The 20,168-nt window shown below is 36.2% G+C and overlaps 2 protein-coding genes across 4 annotated transcripts in view; one reads left to right on the forward strand and one right to left on the reverse strand.

Annotated features, from left to right (window-relative positions):
• The window catches only part of LOC132096671 (elongation of very long chain fatty acids protein 1-like), a 642,822-nt gene that overhangs the window by 221,155 nt on the left and 401,499 nt on the right, over positions 1-20,168 (reverse strand). The gene's annotated exons all lie outside the window — the stretch shown is intronic.
• LOC132096665 (pre-B-cell leukemia transcription factor 1) overlaps positions 1-20,168 on the forward strand; it is a 71,488-nt gene that overhangs the window by 40,789 nt on the left and 10,531 nt on the right. For both annotated transcript variants that reach the window (XM_059502167.1, XM_059502168.1), the window contains exons 3-4: positions 19,185-19,429; positions 19,614-19,804. In XM_059502167.1, coding sequence (XP_059358150.1) covers positions 19,185-19,429; positions 19,614-19,804 — 436 coding nt within the window. The remainder of the gene's footprint in view (positions 1-19,184; positions 19,430-19,613; positions 19,805-20,168) is intronic.

Consider the following 20,168-nt stretch of genomic DNA (forward strand, 5'->3'; position numbering starts at 1 on the left):
ATTTATGGCCTTAGCATTTTGGACACCACTTTAAGTAATTTTTCATTTGCTGTCAGACCTTTATTTTTTATTCTTTTGGAGCTACAAATATGCGGTCACATAAACATGTCCAAAAGACTTCAAAGAGCCCTCTCCCATTCTCATTTTTACTACACCTCCACTGTTTAGAGAAGGTTAAAGCCCAACCTTGGTAGAAGCCCATGTGAGTTTAACATAGACAGACTCAAATTAAGAAGTGCAGGTTCACAGAGCTGAGTGTGTGAGAGAGATGGAGCTCACAAAGCCCCTGAGCCAAAGCACAGTCATGGTTTATAACCACCGCCCCCACACAGCAATGTCCCGGAGAGCCCCAGAGTCAACACTGAGACTCTTAGCAAAGGCCTGTGTGCCCATCTCTCTCTTTCTCTCTCTTCTTCACCAGCAGGGAGAAATTACAGCCAGTCCCAGCCACTGAGGCAAGTATCTGAGTCTCTAGGGGCAACTCCCAACTAGGTCAGACTCATAATGTAATCCCACCATCTCTACCCTTAACCAGCTGTACGTGAGGATGGAGAAGATGAAGCGAAACCTCCCACTCCCCCAGCATATTTCAGCTTCTCGCCTGCAACGCTCTTACAAAAATCCTATTTCTATATTTCCAAGTGTCAAAATCGGCATTCATTATCATGCTAATGTCGGCACTGGCCCAGATCATACCAAGTGCCACTGTGGCACACTTAAATCATTTTGTCAAGTTCGCTGTTTGCCGTGTGCCAGTGATAGCTCAGGTTTCGCATACATTAAAGGTGCTCTCAATCTCTTTTTTCTTCATTAAAAAAGTTTTACCACAATTAACATTGGAATGAACAAGAGTGGCTAGCCGCACACTGATCCACTCAAGACTGGAAGTCTACAAAAAAATATTTTATTTTTCAAATTGCATTTACATTGTAATACAAACATACATCCTTAAGATTCTTTAGAACTATACCGGTTTTTGTAAAGATGATAAAAGCACAAAGAAGTAAAAGTAAAATGCAGAAATAAAAGTGTGTTTTTTAAGCATTTGTTTTACTGTATATCTTTAAAACTTAAAGGACCGCGGTGAAAACAAGTTTTAAAAATAAGGCTTAATTGTTTGCATATCTTTTACATTTTCCTAAGTTGTCTGAGATGGTTTCTATATTGCCATTCTTGTGCTTTAAAAAAATACAGTACAATTATTAACATATATAATAAATGATAATATAAAAATTTAATAATAAACTACTATATAAAAATAATACAAATTAAAAAAAAAGAATCCAATGATAATAAAAACGCTTCAGTCATTGGTAGCCTGGTAAAAGCAAATTTATTTTACATGGAGTGTAAACTGAATACTTTATCTCAGTAATCTGCTTTCTACTGCACACCTTCGCTGTTTAATATATTAATCATAACTATGAGCTATAGGATTGATAGCGAAAAAAACAAAAATCCAATCATAATAAGAAACCTCCAGTCATATCAGCAGCCTATCAGAAGCTGATTTATTTTATACTGAGTGGGTCAGCTCATACGGGCCACCAGCTTTTGATCCCATGACCAACTGAAGACTAGTGACTTTATCTCACAAATCTGCTTATCACTTTCGCAATTGGAATTAATTAATCATAACTTACTGCCATAGGATTGATATTGAAAACTTTTCCTTTTCATGAAGCTACATCCACACCACTAGATGTCAGTCTAAATCCTGTCAGTACAGCATGAACAAAAGATAGATAACTATGTACCTAGCTTTCACAATAAGCCAATATGCAGGAGCAATCTTTTTGGGGCAACACATTCAAAGGATGGATCGTCACGTAGTGCTTCGAAACCAGGCCTTCCCCAGATACAGGCCTGTTCTTCACGCAAACTGCTTGATGAAAGTTGATGAGTAAACAACACGTGTTTCCATTTACTGTACCTGCCTGCAGCCAGAGGGGGGAAAGCCCAACGTCGACTGTGAAAACACTCCCCACAGGTGTGAGAATAAAAGCCAGGACTAAAAATACAGTCAGCAGCTGGGAGTTATTTGGAATGGGCTGTGTGCGGAGGAGAGCGCAGCAGTCCAGCTGGGGAGGCAGGTGTGGATGGGCTGACCGACAGAAAGCTGCCTATTTAGTCATACTGGAATCCCTCAAAGCAGATGCCGTGCAAACACGCCTAGAATTTGCTCAATTTCCTTTTGTGTTGACTCATGCATAGCTTATTTGCGGTGGGCATTTCGGTGAGGGATGGGTTGGGGAAAAAGCTTCCGAGCCAGCCGGGTGAGGAAGGAGAATAACAAATGGAGAGAGCGAAGAAGAGAGAGAAAGAGAAGAGAGAGAGAATGAGGATGCTTTATGCGATCTTAGTGCAATCGACCGGCCCCTGAGCCAAGCCTCCGATTCCCCTTGACAGTTATGCACTTCACTGGTTTTCACGTTGAGGCGTTTTCAAACAAAACAGGATTCTCTCTGCTTTTTGTTTTGTGTTTGTATAACACGTGAAGCACCCTGTATTGTAGCTTTGTCATCACCTATCCATTTAGCTGTAGCGTCAGACCGCAGTGCCTTTTTGGGGTCAAGCGTTGCCGCTGCTTTCCGAGACTTGCCTCTCATTTTTCATACATATCGCCTCAAGGACAGAAGGAGATGTAAAAATGACCCCCCGCTACTTTCTCTAATGAGTTCATATACAAATGACCTCCCTCTCTCTACTTTTGTCTCTTGATTGACAACGGGGGTTCCCTTTGACCCATATGTGCATCTGTTATGCGACCCACATAAGCCAGTAAGACTGAGTGACTGAAGAGTTGTGAACCTTAGGGCGAGTCAGTTTTTGTCCGGCCCTGCTTTTCCAACAAGCCCGGTCCACTTTGAGCTCATTTGCATGTTCAACCACATTCGTTTCTTAACTCAGAGAGTCTGCAGGAGTCCCCGTCTCACTGGGGAGTCAAGTGAGTAACGCTGTTAGCACTAATTAGCAAGATTAGCTGCGCCACTAATCTCCAACCCAAAACAATCAGAACAGAAAATCCCATGTTGTGACAATTATCTTTGAATATGTGAAAAATTGGATCACGTTTTTTTTTTTTTTTTTAATTCTGTTTTCTCTTCCGTGATATGACGTTTGGGAAATCTAGGAATGCTGTCTGCTTCTGAGAAAAGATTGGTTTTATCTAAGTAGTTTTGGGTGTGGCAACTGACATAATTTGAGATTTAACTCTCAATTAAAATTTTTATTATTTTATGGGTTATTGCATATTAGTCTAGTCAAGCAGTATAGTCAACTTGTGTTTTTGTGTTTACCTGACCAAGATTTCACACATCTATTTTTTTTTAAATGGGATATTTCAACAACAAAAAATACAAATTATTTAATTTCATGTAAGGACATTCCAAATTTGTATGATTTTCTTTCTTCTGTGAAATACAAAAGAAGTTACTTTGAAAAATGTCCCCATGTTGTTATTTTGTTGTCCATACATTAAAAGTCAATGGGGTCCAATATTGTTTGGACACCAACATTTTTTGCTAAATATCTTCTTTTGTGTTCCACATACTAAAGAAATTACAGGTTTGGAATGACATTTTTAAATGTCAATTATTTTTAAATTTGTATAACCTGAACCACCTTACTTAATGGTTGGTGGTTGTGATCATGGGCTTATATATATATCTTAATGAAATGGCTTTTCAAATGTATAATTGAACTGGTTTTGATTTGGTCCATTGGCAATTTACATGAAGACAGTTGGATTGTTGTTGTTGAGGGGAGGGGATCTTAAGAGGGCACAAATAATAATGTGCACAGCTACATTATAATAAATAAAAAAAATCACTGCAATATTCCATTAAAAAAAATAAGAGTTCATTTTGATTTCATGTTGACTTTCACCTAAAACTTATTCACAGAATCGAATATTAATTTTTTTTCAATGCAACTTAAGTTGATATTGAAGTTTTCCTAAGCAAGGCATTAGTTATGATGGAGTTGGGAAAATCATGGCTGGCAGTAACTGAAACAAACACAGTCCCGTCACTGAGCACAGACCACTATTCTCCAGGGCCTGCTGCTTACCACACACAAAACACTGGTCTCTAGCGGCCTGTTGTCTTGTGGATGGGAGTTGTTATGAAGTTTGATGTCTCATGTAGTCTTACTCTTGCTTACTGAACAAGGCAGCCTCAGCAAAGCCAACACACCACAGCTTGCAAGTGGAAAATTCCAGCGAGAGACAGACACATCACAATAACAAAAATCTGTGAGGGGATATAAAGTGTGTGGTCAAATATTCTTTCGTTTGCAAGGTAACTCTACATTTTCTTCCAGTTTCCAGATGAGACCTGTTACTACTTTAAGTTGTCGGATTCAAAAACACTAACACGCCTGTTTCCACAAGACATTTATAGTGTATGGGGAAACTATGTTAACCAAGAAAAATAGCTTATAGGCTATAGTCCAATTAGAGATGGTGGTTGTGTCAGTGTTGGCAGGCCCTCTCATTTTTCTTGTTTACATAAGACGTGTCAAGTCCGGTACACAGTGTGAGATCTCCTCTCCAGCTTGCACTTGCAGTGAGATCACGTTAGCAACGTGTTATTGAAGTAACAGCTTTACGTGTACAACCGTGCCTTGAACCTGCCCTCCATCACAGCTCTGTACCTTGGGGTCATTTAAGATCCAGGTTCTTCGCCAGAATCGGGTCTAAGCGTGTGCGCTAATAGACTTTCCACACCTTCTACCAGTGCTCTAATTTACACCTCAACTGCGGGCCAATCCTGCAGAGACACGCAGACCATTTATTTCAAATAGGATGGGCTCACAGAATACAAGATTTCAAGATTTATCCAAACATCCAAAAAGTATTTACTTTATTTAATCACCGTCATGTCATTTAAAATCTGTTCGTTTTTTTAAGTGCAACACAAAGACGATTAAAAAAATTATCTTTTTTAAAGCAAAGATTAATTTAATTTAATGATTCCCTGAAGAAATAAATGTCATGCTTGCCACAAAAATGTTAAGCATAAAAAAATCATACATTTCAATATTTTGATTAAAATAAATAAATGTTTTTTGAGCACCAAATCAGCATATAAGAATGATGTAAATTCAGATATAAATTACATTTTGCAAAATATTAAAATGTTTTTATTAAAGGGGTCATATGAAGCTTTTTTTAAGATCATTATTTGGTGTAAAAGATTATGTTGACATGCTTTAATGTTCAAAAAACGTATTATTTTTCAAATACTGTACATTATTGTAGGTCCTCTATGCCCCGCCTCTCTCAAACAGACCCTGTGCATTGTGATTGGCCGAACACCGCAAGCACTCGTCGGAATTGTAACGCCCCTTTCCATAATCGCATAGTGATGTAGACTTGTGGGGGCGTGGCAGAGTCTTAACTTTGATAAAGAATATCTCTTTGGATTTGAGACTTTAGTCTTTGCAACTCTACAGATCTTCTTCAAGCACCAAGAGCTTGTAACACTCCAAAGAGAAAGGAAAATTTTAATTTGCATCATATAACCCCTTTAATATAATTTCATCAGTAATTTAGATCAATAAATATTTCAAATAAATTAAGCCTCAGTAAGAAAAAGAGATTTTTACAAATACTTTTGAACATTAATGTGTTTGATTCATTAAAAATGGTTCCCAACCCTAGTCTAAAATCTATCATATGGCTTCAGAAGACTCTGAATATAGCTCACAAGTCATAAGGACTCTTTTATGCTTCTTTTATATGCATTACTGACACATCAGAAACAAAGAATTCTGGGGAGTTGTGATTGAATGTGGAACATTGGTATGATTTGAATGTCGAATGTTGGTGCGGTGTTGACGCATGGCATGTTTGTGAATATGTTCTGCAGATAAGTGCTTATCTGCTGGATGTTGTGCCAGAGTTGGAGCTGTTTGATAGGGATGCGATGTAAAGCTGTGGAGGGGTTTTGCGGTTTAGTGGGTGGCTGGGAACGCACATGGATGCATGGCTGCCTGCGGGTGTGGCAAATAGCCTAATCCCACTTTAATCTGCTCACACTCTGTGTAAATAACTGATTAGAGAGTGACACAGACTTGCCGAGCATCCACAGCCCACAGCACTTTCATTTCTCTGTTTGAGTGTTTAGGATATTGGTGCATCACTTAAACACTATAGGGATGAGATTAGCATTCTCAACGATGTTTGAGTTAATTATTAACCTAGGATGTCTTTTATACCATGTTCTGATTTGACAGGATTAAGATCTCTGTAGTTTTTATTAAGGTTAAAGAACTGTTTTTCTTTTTTGTGGGTGTTACCAAAGGCCATGTGTTGTGGATACATCCATTACAAAACCCAGTGAAATAAACAAGACTTATATGGGACAATGACAAATTAGAGTGTTTAAAAAATTTAGTGTAAACACATGTGCCAAAATCTTACATATAATCATTATATTCATGTTGGTTTCAATGGTTTGGAAAAGCTTTATATTGTTTTCAAGAAAAGTTCAAATTGGATGACTTCTGTCTTGTGGTGCAACCATCAAGTAAACAACAGTATTATTTTAGTATTTTTTTATGTACTATTATGGAATTTATTTATATATATATAGCTTTTATTGTTATATTTTCAGTCTAGGTTTTAATTTCAGTTTTAGTTTTGTTGAGCTTTTGTCATTTATTTATTTATTTTTAATGTTTTTTAGCTTTATTTCAGTTTTAGTTTTAGTATTTTTAGCACTTCAACTTCAGCTTATTTTATTTCAGATAGTTGCTAATATCGTCTTATTTTCATTTAAGTTGAATTAAATCTAATTTTTAAATTTTATTTAAATGTTAACATTTTGTAATAGTTTTAGTTAACACGGGTTAAAAAATAGTAACATATTTTCTTACGTTACATACTGTACACTTAATTATTTTAAGTTATTTTTAATTATTTTAAACACTTAGGTTTTTTGTACAAATATCAAGAATTACTATTTAATGAATATTGAGTATTTTTATTGAGTATGTCTTTTTAAGAACTGAACATTTTCTTAACATGAGGTCAAATTATCTGATATTTCAAGAGATATATTGACCTTGACACACAGTCATGAGGGTTTGCAGGGGTCCTGTCTATGAAATCCTGTTTTGTGTCTTTTGTTTGCATACTTCAAGAAAATTTGATTTAGTTACAGTATGCGACACAAGTCAAATGAGAAGAATTGTTCTGAAATAATAATGCACCACAATCACTGACCGGATGGGACTGGATTTTCCAAAGGATGCCCGAGTTGAAAATCAGTAGGTAAACTGACTCCATAATTTTAGTTGCGAAAAGAAAACAGCAGCTATGTTGATTTGGACTGGATTAAAACCACAAAGTACATTTGTGAAACTTCAATTTATCTGAACTCCTCGGGGTAAGCGAATCCCATCTGAATAGAGCTATAGTTGATAAAACACTCCCATGTTTGCATTTATCCATATAGGGATTGAAATGACTCGGGATCGCACCAAAATGAATTTATCTGATGACGACAGCTGCTATCTCTGAGAACCCGGTGTCATGTGTGAGATGCAGACATCTATGTTTCAGAGTATCCAGACACCACAGGCAATTGTCTGTGCGTCTGCGATTGGCCATATGTTGCACGTCCTTGTGTCGTAGCTTAAGGGAGATGCTCCCCTAGAGATGAGAGGTTATTGTAGTTTGAAATGAATCCCTCATTCCTCCCCCTTTCCTATCATGCTCCACCCCCCTCAGCTTCACACCCTCAGTCATTCTCATGGGATCCAGAGGAAAAACACAGGAGTCTTGATCAAACAGGTAGTCGCCACCAAATGCTGTCAGATGGCTTTGGTTTCACCCCCGGTCCTCTAAAAAAGCAAAAAGCAGAAAACAGACCGCTTCAGTTGCTGAGCCACTTTCATCTGCCTCCAGATGTGGTTTAATTTACTGCGACTTGGCTAATTATGGTAATTAAGGATTAATTACTGTTAATTACTTTCACATAAACTCATCACCAGTCAAAGAGCGAAGCCTTATGAAACGTGCCACGCGTGCAAACACACCACGGGGACCACGGCAAGCTTGTGGGGGTCCCTTTACATGCTGTCACTCGTATAGAGACCCCCTTTAGGGCCACAACAGAGCGAGGTTACTGCTTTCACACATTCACCTCTGCTCTCAAGCCTGACTGCACAGATGAACATTAAAGTGTGACCACACTCAGTCCTGCCACCTCATCATTTTTAAAGAGTTAAATTTGATGACACTCAATCATTAGACACATCACCAAAGCTGCTTTTTTGGGGGGAATATTACAGTAGATGTGCCTAAACACGATCTGTCAATATTTATTCATAAATTTAGTTATTTATGTCAGGTTTTTAGAAACATGCATGACTTTATTTTTTATGTGAACAGCTATCATGAAAGATTTTTAAGGCAAGTTACTTTCAGTTTCAGTCTGCTCCTTTTAGGATTGAACAATGTCATAATAAAATCAATATCGCAATATATCTTAGTGTGATTAACAAATCTCAAAGCCTGCAATTTAATTAAAAAATATAGGCACTGCAGGTTTCCGTGAGAAGTGCAGCGCTGTGTTCATCTGCATATAATTATTTGCCAGCAAACCTACACAATAATTGCTTGATGGCTTAATGTTTGAAAATGAAATTATAAGATAAATTTGTATCGTAAAGTGTGTTTTTTTTTTATTAAATGCTAATTATTTTTCTAAGTACTAGTGCACTAATATAAATTTATAATTTGCTTAATATTTTTTATTTAATAATAATACCCATAAAAGGATGAAAGATATCAGATATTTTTTTTTCTATGCTGGTACATTATTTTCTATGCAGATTATATTTTCCAAATAGAGCTATTAAAGTAATCTGGTGATTTTATTTTTCCTGTCACAAAATGCATTATATATTTATATAGTATTATATATAGAAAAACAACATGTTTCAATGTCAGTACTTTTGAATATCATCCAGTCCTAGTTCCTCTTATAAAGTTTTGAAAACTACTACTTTTATTGTGCTTTTATGGTCCCCATCCACTTGCATTATAAGGTAAAGAGCAGCGTAACCATTATTTAAGACATTTGCTTTTGTGTTCTTTAAAAAAAAAAAAAGCCATACTGGTTAAGAACAACATATTGTAAGGCCGACAATTGACTTTCATTTTTGGGTTAACAATCCCTACAAAGCTATTTTGGCTGCTTTGTGTGTGTCAGCCTTCAAGTTTAACTCTGGAGGTATTTATTCGTGGAGAAAGATGACTTGATTTCATTGGCGGTTGATTGTTACAGAGAAATTCCTCTCTAACATGCAATCCTCATAAAGGAAGCAATATACAGAGAGCTGGCGGATTCCCTAAGGAGCAGAGATTAAGTCATACGCACCTCTCCCTTTAGTAAACAGGCACCACACACATGCAAGGGATGACAGAGAGGAAACCATTCTGCTCCGGCTCGATTAGATTAGCAAAATTCACTGGGAGAGTAGGAGGGGGAGAGAGACAAGCGTGCATAATTAATTCTGACTTTGATCACTGTCGCTGTCTTTCAAAGGGATCATTTCCCATCTCCAGCTCTTTAAGAGACAGACATTATAGAGCAACTCTGGAAACTCGATACGTATCCATTAGAAGCCAGTGCAAAGTGTCAAAGTGAAGTTTTATTGACAAACAGCCAAAAGCTGTGTGAACTTTTAGTGTTTTAGTAAGTTGTTTTATGGTTTACATGTCAAACAAAGTGAACTAAATGAGCCAATCTCATGTATCCTTGTCCTTGTGATCTGTCCTGGCAACAAACCAAGCGAAAGATATCTAATTTAGCCCAAAGGCTATAAAAACTCGGCTAGCTTAATGTGCCAAACTGAAGTCTGATTAGATCTAGTGAGGTACGTTTTTGAGGCACCTTAAAAGACAGGACTTTGATAGCCCGAGGACACATTGCTTCGACTGTTTTGAATAACAAATTCTTTTAATGAAGGTCTTTAAGTTGAAGAGCGTAGCTCTAAATTGTCTAGTGCTGTGCACCAGACTGCCTGGTGGAGGCTTGCTAATGCTAATCATGGTTATTAGCTGTAGCTTGGGGGCCAGTGGTGTCCCAGCTCTACGCTTTCCTCCAAACCCGTCTCGCTGACCACCGTCCGTGAGGGAACAACGGGAGCCACCAAAGCTGTGTAATGAAACGCCTGTCATCTCATCTCCCACCAGCTGTCATCACACCAATGTACCCCAGTTCATTTTTTTAATTGACACAGTACTTTACCATTCCAATTCAGTTCCTTTCCCCTTCTCCCTGCTTCTTCAGCGTTCATTCCGTCACCCTCTGATTCCTTGAGCCTTTCTTTCATTATTTTGGAGAGCCCCCTGTAAGACAGCACAGTTTTGAGTTTTCACAATAGACTCTGAGCTGACTAAAATGAAAATAAAACCTGTCATAATTACTCACCTTCTTTTGTGTATACCGCAAAATGCAAAAAAGTAGGTGTGTTAATTCACGTGCATTTGTCAAAGAAAGGATTGCGTTTTCTAAAGGGTTGTTAATAACATGATATTTTCAAAACAATGGTGCAGCACCCGTGGCAATAAACAACATGCTTGTTAAAGTGAATGTACATAATCCTGTATCTGTATGAGGCAAAATGACTAAATATTGAGAATGCAATAGCCTGTATTATATTTTTCTAACCCTAAATGTTTCAAAATATTTCGATATTATTAGTTGTTTGAAGTAAAACAATAACATGAGATTTAAAAGTATTTTGAAAAAACACCTAATTTAATTTTTTATTTCACTTACAAGGTGCATTTAATTTCAGTCAGTTGTGGGCAAGTTAATCTATAAGTTGAGTGTGTTTTTATTAAATAAAATAATTTACCAAATAAAATAAAAATAAAACAAGGTGAAGTACTATTCATTTCTAAAGTATTTGAGTTATTTTATAAAGTCCTTTTTGACGATTTTCAGAATAGCTACATATATTAATGACTTTATTGTTAAATTTACAGTTACAGTTTATAGAAATAAAATTAGTCATACCGTGAAATATAATTTTGGTTGTATTGCCCACCTCTAGTGTGAGTCTTTGCATCTCTCAGCTATGTTTGGCAGCAATGTCTCTACTAATAGAGCAACTGTAAGTTTATCTGCTTCAAAAACACGTATTACCTCGCTAGTGAGAAATGACAAGTAGCTTTTAAGTTGCTAACTATTTTACTGATAAAACTGTCAGAGCAGCGTTGACAACACATTTCTGTATGACTATGTCCATACTGTCTGTGTGTGTGTGTGTGTGTGTGTGTGTGTGTGTGTTTATTTTAAGCAAGAGAGAGTGGGAGAAAGAGAGTATGCACTTTCCGTACATAACAATAAAACGTAATTTTGTGGCAAAACATGAAAATAATTAATTTTATCTTCTCTTGTTGTTTTGGGTTTTGGTTTTTTTGTTGTTGTTTTTAGATGTTTGGACCTTCGAAATAACTGAAATCATTTGGCTAAGTGATTGGACATGTAATGCAGTCAAGACCTGCCTAGAACTACTTTAACCGTGCATTTCCCTGCAAATAATTTCCCAAATTAGAATTTTTATCAACCAGATTCAAGCACTCAACAGCCCCATATTATACACCTATCACCTAACGTGACACTCGACTTGCATAAGACTATGTTTATATTACTCTAAACCAAAACATGAGTAAATGTTTCATGTACAGGACCAGCGAGACAATGTTTTATTTCAGTAGTTGGATGAGATTTTCTGCATGTGGCAGTAACACAGAATGCAGTAGATCAGCAAAACATATTCAGAGTCTCTACAGCACAGACAAAGAGTGAAGAACATAGAGCTGTGCTGAATGGCTGTGGATGTTATTATTATGCTGCCTATACAGTCTCTCTCCCTCGCTCTCTGTCTCTCTCACTGTTTGCAGGCTCTGTAATGAATGACAGCAATGTTACATTAGCATGTCGCTGTCCCTCTTTTGGTCTCATGGACGAGTTGGCGACAGGCCCACCATGACACAGACAAGAGAAAGAAATTCAGAAATAGAGAAAAACTGAATAGATGGCTCCAGAGATTTACAAAGCTTTGATGCTTTTTATGATCTTTGCTATGCAGCAAAATACACTACTAAAATTATTCATCACCATTATTCTTATTTACTGAATTACCAAAGCAACAGTACACTGTGATATACAGTATGTTACATATATTTAATTTAGTATTTAATAATAATAATAATAATAATAAATAATAATTTTTCAGCACAAGTTTAACATTTCAATGCTTTCAAAAGTTTTTTTTATTTCTTAGTGTTAGCCACTGCCAATATAAATAAAATAGAAAATTGAATTAGAAATATAAAATATAAAATACATTATTCTAGTTCTGCAGTTAAAAATGAAATTATTGATGCAAAATGTATTTGTTATATTAATATTAGTTTAGTTGATCCATCAAATTGGTTAGACCTTTATGCCAGCGGAGAAAAACAAAAACAAAAAACAACACAACACAACACAAAGCAAAGCAATAAGTTAAAATAACATAAAGCAACATTTATCATTATATATTTTTTATATATGGAATTTATTCATTAATTTATTTTGAAAAAATAACAATACAAGAAACAACAAGAAAAAAAACTATTGCTTTTAGCCAATAATATTTATATAAGTGCATCCCTGTTAGTAATCAAGGCATAAGGCCAACAATGGTAATATTTTGTTAGGATATATCATAAAACTTGCAATTGAATAAAATTGAATGTAAATTGTCTTTCAAATGCATGACAAATCAACCCTGATCTTTTTTGGAAGCTGTACCTCTATCGTTTTACTTTAGATTCTCTCCAGGCGTGTGTGAAGCACCAGTAAAGTGTGTGATGTAGTGAGGTGCATTAGATGCTTGTTGGCTGACGGCATGAGTCTGCTTGGAGATCTCAAGTCTCAGGTTACCGTATTGACTGCATCTGGAGAGACTCCAGGGCCCAGCGCTGGCTGCCAGTGCCAGTCCAGGAAGGCAAACTTTCATCATCCTTGTCAGGGCCTTCACAAGCGCCTTGTTTGACCATACATCTTCCTAATTGTGACAGAATACTTCAACATCATTAATTAAACATGCTTTCATTTAAGACGCTCACAGGGAGTTGAGGCCATGCAGGGAGGGGGCTGGGCAGTATCACTGTATGAAAATACAGCAGTGCTGGGGCGGCTTGTTTGCATTTGCTGTTTTTCCTTTCTTTTTGTTTTGACTGGCTGGCTTTGTGGTTGTGTCTGTCTGTCTAGTTTTTATGGGATGGTGGTTGTGTTAGGGTAAACGCCAAATGACAAAATGAAGTGGTTTCTAAGAGGCTTCAGAAGGTTCCTCTGTCATCCGTATATTACAGTGTATCTTGTGTTTGTGTGTGTGTGTGTGTGTGCACGCATTCATTTCGGTGATATTAATACAATGTAATGTCATTGATAGGGCCTCCTCCATTCACAGATTAATTATAGATGAGTACAGAGAGAGGTGGGATTTGTCTTCTGTCACCGTTCAATTAAAATATGCCAGAGAGGGACGATTACTTCATCTCTGGCTTTATATTGTCATGCTAGCCACAGCACAGTGATATTCTCATTAATAAACAAATACACTTCTCCTCACTGACTTACCCTGTATGTGTGGTTAGATCCTCTAGTAGAAGGAAATACTTAGCAAAGTAACAAGATTTTAAGCATGCAGATTGCTCGGTTTTGGATGCATTTTAACTTTGAAGCTGACTACATTGTTGATTTCTTGTTAAAAACAAAAATCAACCAATTTCTGTACAGTGTGTTTGCTTTCTCAGACAAACATGGGTCATTCAATGCCCAAAGATTTCTTTTAAAATATATATTTTTAATAACTTAAAATATTAAAATGCAATCACTGCAAAATTCAGACTGTGAAATTTAAATAAAAGTTTAATTTAAAAATGTGGTGTCAGTAAGAATGCACTACTTTTTTATGTTATTGATATTAAGACGTGTTTCTTGAGCACCAAATCAGCATATTAGAATGATTTCTGAAGGATCATGTGACATTGAAGACTGAAGAAATGGCTGCCCAAAATTAACAGAAATAAATTACATTTTAAAATGCAATAGAAAATAACATATTTAAATTGTAATACTATTTCACAATATTACCATTTTTACCAAGCCCAGACTTTTCAGTAGTGTAACCAATTTATAAATTCACTGCTTTCTCAAGGCACTGCTGTGTATTAATATGTAGTCATGAAAGACTATACAGTATTGACATTTTTCAAGATATTGTACATTTTGATTTAAAAGGGGGAATGATTACAGATTTTTGTACTTCTGTCATCATTATGATATAACAGCCTCAAGGAACTTTGAACATTGCAATAAAAGTCAATCAATTTTAATTGTCAACTGTTCAGTGACATTTATTATCTTATTTATCTTAATTGATAATTAAGATGAAATTTAAGTGACAAACAATGCGAGACTATAATGAACAGGTTTGTGTAATATCTTTTTTATTTATTTATTTTTTAACTGCCCCCATTAAAATAGTTATTTCTGGTCATCTTAGCCTTACAGTGGCCTTTGGTAAATATTTACAATGTAGAAACACCTTATTGCTTATATAATGCCTTTTTTTAATGGCAGCTTGACTTTTAAAAATGCTGAACATTGCAGAAAAAAACATGTTCACACGTTCTACTCTTTTGCAGAGAACTAAAGAGCCACGATTCTGCTGTGTGCCATAAGTCTGTTTTTCTGATACAAAATCAGGCCAAATCCTCCTGTCTCAACAGTAATCCATTCCACTCTTTGACTCCCAACTTAATTCCCTGAAGTTGATACCAGCCTTGGTTTAGAAACTGAAAAGATAAACCCCCCTGACTAAACCTAGCTCGAAGCCCCTGACTGCGTTAGCGCCTCGTTTCGCCTAAACAAAAGACTTTTTTATTGCTCCAAAGGAGGATTACAAGACTCTGCAACCTTGTGATCGAGCATACATTTTAAAAAGATTACAATTTAACAAACATGAGGAAGATGTGAGTTTTTCTGGGGATTATCACGGGGAATACCAGACCCGCTTGGCCTTGCTGTAGAAGTGAAAAGAGTGAAATTAGGTCTTGCTATCAGGTGCGTGGGTTCTAGATTGGCAAATCAGCTGTGAAAAGTGAAATGCTCAGGAAAGCGACTGCTGGGAGGGTGAAATTAAGACTTGTCTGAGCAGAAGTCACATCTGAAAAGCCTCCAAAAGTGAAATGGTCCATTAGAGACTTCTAAAAACTGCTGCCGTTCATGATACTAAATAGCACACGAAAAAAAAGGAAAAAAAGAAGGAAGAAGATGGAAGAAGTGAGAGAGAAAACCAGAAAGAGAAAGATAAGGTAAGATGCGGTAACATGTAAAACCCATAAGAAAATGAACATTTGTATAGATTTTTTTTTCACATTATTAAAGTGATTTTTTAAATAAATATTTATATTTTAGTTGAAGATTTCCCCACCCCAAATTATTTCAAACATTTATGTTATATTATTATTATTGTCTTGCAAATAATATTATGTGTTAAATAATAATTATATATGTGACCCTGGAGCACAAAACCAGTCATAAGTAGCATGGGTATTTTGTACATTGTATGGGTCAAAATGATTGATTTTTCTTTAATGTCAAAAATCATTAGGCTAGTAAGTAAAGATATTTTGCATATTTCCTAACATATATATATCATATCATGTATATATCTTTTTTATTAGTAATATGCATTGCTAAGAACTTCATTTGGACAACTTTAAAGGTGATTTTCTCAAGATTCCAGATTTTAAGATAGTTGTATCTCAGTCAAACATTGTCCTTTCCTAACAAACCATACATCAATGGAAAGCTTTTCAATTTTTTCATATTTAAAATGATATATTGTATAAATCAGAATTTCAGAATATTGAGCCATATGACTGGTCTTGTGGTCCAGAGTCACATATGTTATTTATTTTTGTGACATCCTTTTTTTTTCTTTTTTGTAGTTGTTAATCAAAGGTAACTACAAAATGAGAGGCATACGATGATTTTAGAAATTATTTAAATAATAGAAATAATAGAAATTTCATTTAGTATTTTACACACTCAAAGACAAATTTTAACAACATTTGCAGGTCATTTTATGCCAGTCATGGGGCCGCAACAACTATAATAGCAAAGGTTTATCTATTTCCCCCCTAATGTTATAATGGAGGACACATTATTATTTTACACGTTATTTACATTAACTAAAATGTTACAATTTCAGGAAAATATTTCTGTATCAGTCAAAACACATTGTTTTTAAAGAGGTCATCTTAACTCATCTTCCCCTACAGACAGAGACAAAAGGAAGAAACCAAAGCAAGACAGAAATAGAGAATGATCTGCTCCTCAGAAAACTGTTAATGTTTGTCTGCGGGTGGTTGAGTTCAGCTCAGTTCACATCAGCAGCGCATTGGGCATGGACCACACACACACACACATACACACACACACACACACAGGGCCGGCAGCATTATGGCCTAATCGATTGCCATGCCATTACTGAATCAAAATAAATAAAGTGCATTGCGTTGGTTTGGGTAATTAACCAACAGCAAAGTGAATTGTATGATTATCCGCATTCATTGTATTTATTTAATATATTTCATGCATTTAATTGTGCACTGGAGGATATGGTTGGAATGAATAAATCATTATTTGCCTCATTAGATTTCCTCTCCAGATGCACTTCTGGGCCTTGATTTCTTTAGTCGATGCTGTACACCAGTCACGTTCCACTGTTGCTGTCTCTTTCTATTATAAAGGCAAAAAAGACTCTCTTGTGTTGTGCTATTGATATACACTTGTGTTTTTTATTCGCTGTGAAATAGTTGGGTGGGCAGACAGTTGAGACGAGCCTGAAATTGGACAGAGTTTTTCGAAAATGGAGCAAGGCTTGAAGTCATCGTCAAAGAGTAAAAGCGAGGCGTGTAGGATGACGGCGGTACGAAAATCACTTTGCGAAATACACTTTGTACACATGCACCAAAGGACGCGCTAAGGAAGCAGGATGTTGGCTGTACTGCTAGGAGTCTCTAGAGAAATCTGACCTCACCGGTGTCCCTCAACCCATGCCCTGAACTCTTGGCCTCTAGAGGCCTCTGACAACCCCTGACATTTGCAGCGGGGTGAGCTGATTGGGTTCGGGGTTGTGGAAACAGATTGCAGCACGCTGGTTGCCTTACCCTCTGATGTCATCTACAGAATGATGTCACAGGAACATTTGCATTGCGTCTACTGCGGTAGACATTGATGGTTTTTGCAGGTTTACATATGTAATAAGCCATATGTTACAGTTATATGAGCAGCTTTTAACTGGTGGTGGGCTCTTCAGTCTCTTCTGTTTGGGTCGGAGAACACAGATGGAAAAAATAACGCTTAAGGCAAAAAACTAAAACAAATATAACTAATCATAAAACTCAATATAGGTTGCAGTGTTATAACATGTATTTACACAGATAGGTATAATATTTTTATTTATTTATTTTTTCCATCAAGGGACATTTATTTGAAAAAAAAACACAGCACATTAATCTTAACATTAACATTAATATTTTAATGAAATATTATAAATGTCTTTACTGCCAAACTTTTCATCAATTTAATGCATCTTTGCTAAATACAGATATTAATTTCTTTGAAATGACATATTTCCTGAACCCAGATTTTTGAAATGTATTGTAATGTAAATATTTTTATCGCACATTTTTATTATAATAAGCAATACTGATATATTTGGTCACCACTTGACGTCCACTGTAATTGTAACCAAAAATAAATATTTGCTTTATACATTGATTATTGGTTTTATTTGCATTAACATTTATCTCCTGTTATCGCTGTGGATCTTCTACAGAAATGAATGGCTGCTTGTTTGTCAGATTCTTGGTAAATCTGGATTTGTGTGCTCTTTGCTGCTGGTAGAATGGCTGCTGCTGCTGCTGTCTTCTGTCAGACCGCCTTTACTGAACAGAACTGAAGGAGAGACATCTAGTGGCACACGAAGAAAAAACAGTTTATAGTTTTCTAATAACACTGCATAAACAGACAAAACTCCTTTGAGAGTCCTTATATAATCTTCTTTTCCTTCATAGTGTAGTAATAACCCACCCCACACAGAATCTTAAACATCCTCTACAATTTGCATGTTTGTTTCCTGCTAATTTGATAATACTTCCTGCTACCAGTAAGAGAGTGGTACTCTTAGATCTGTTTAACACATTTTACTAAATCATTTTTACCATATGTTACATTTAAATCAGGTAAACAGAGTGTTTGGAATAATTTGAACAGTTCATGTATATCAGAGCAGCATCGGAGCTAGACTTTGCGGGAAGGTAGATGTTTAAAGCACCTCTGTAACACATAAACAGTGATACATGTACAGTCCTAAAATAAAGAGCGGAGTTTCATGGAATATAAACTTAATCTACATTTTGACTTAAGTTGAAAAAGGAAAGCTTTCCAGAGAACTAGACAGCTGAACATCTATGAAAATAATCAGTGGATAATGGGCAGACAAAAAAAAAAAAAAAGCATTTCTCTGACATTTCTACAATATATATTAATAATAGTTTAGTTTAATGTTTTAAATAATAATTTTATGCGTTTACTCTTTAGTGGGTAAATATCACAAGATCAAGAACTAAAAATGAGTAGATATAATCATTTATTGTAAATTATTGTGCAGATCAATGAAATGATGGTTTTATTATCTCATACCCTGCCAAGATCAGTGTATAGTTCCACATTTTTATCACAAAGAAGAGAGCAATTAAAATGAAGGCCATATATTACTTCTCAAGCTCTGTAATATCTCATAAGGAGACAATGTGCTGTTATTATGTTAATTTTATTACAGACATTTACTTTAACTTGACTATTATGAAGGTCACTCAAATGATAAATTATATATATGTGCTTCTCATTTTTAAGTGTCATATTGAGACATTGCAGTTCTTAGCTTTACTAATATTAGAAATATTATTCCGAGTGTACAGTTAAACAGAAATGACCTACTGCATAGTCAAAGACAACAGAATATGTCAGAATTATTTTTTGAGGATTTCCAGTTGAACATCAAGTGTTTATTCTCTCTTCCTTTCTTGACAGTACTCAGTATCCGTGGAGCTCAGGAGGAGGAGCCACCAGACGCTCAACTCATGCGATTGGACAACATGCTGCTAGCCGAGGGTGTGTCCGGACCGGAGAAAGGAGGCGGTTCGGCTGCAGCTGCGGCCGCTGCTGCTGCGGCAGGCGGCGGCGGGTCCGATAACTCGGTCGAACACTCAGACTACCGGGCCAAGCTGTCCCAGATCCGTAAGATCTACCATACCGAACTGGAAAAGTATGAGCAGGTGAGCGAACAGTGTTTGGTCTTCAGAAAAGACTCTGACCTCTGTAAACTCAAATGTTTTGAAACAACATTTTATAGGCCTAGCACACCAAAAAGTCCTCAGGATAGAATATTTGAGCAGCTCCTGTAGTTTTGTTTACATGCACAGAGATTGATGCATGTGCCGCCCCTCTGTGCATGTTCAGGCGTGTAATGAGTTCACCACCCATGTGATGAACCTGCTGAGGGAGCAGTCTCGCACTCGGCCCATCTCCCCTAAAGAGATCGAGCGCATGGTGGGCATCATCCATCGCAAGTTCAGCTCCATCCAGATGCAGCTCAAACAGAGCACCTGTGAGGCGGTCATGATCCTGCGCTCCCGCTTCCTCGATGCCAGGTCTGTATAACAGTATCTAATGCTACATCTAATATGTTTCTAATTTCATAGCAAACTTTAAGGAAAAAGACAAATTAGTAAAATATCAGACCACCAAATGCACCAAATTTTACCAAGGTTTCCAAATACAGTATATACACTACCGTTCAAATGTTTGGGGTCTGTAAGATTTTATGTTTTTGGAGGAAATATTTTAAAGACTTATGACAGTATGACACTGTGAATTTTATAATATTTTATAAAATTTTAAAATATTATTAACATCTTAATATATTGAAAATGTAGTTTAATCTTATGGTGGCAAATCTTCAGCCATTATTCTTAAGTGTAACATGATCCTTCAGAAATTATTCTTATATGCCGA

Source organism: Carassius carassius, chromosome 20 (assembly GCF_963082965.1).
Source record: "Carassius carassius chromosome 20, fCarCar2.1, whole genome shotgun sequence".
In the NCBI taxonomy this organism is placed as follows: domain Eukaryota; kingdom Metazoa; phylum Chordata; class Actinopteri; order Cypriniformes; family Cyprinidae; genus Carassius; species Carassius carassius.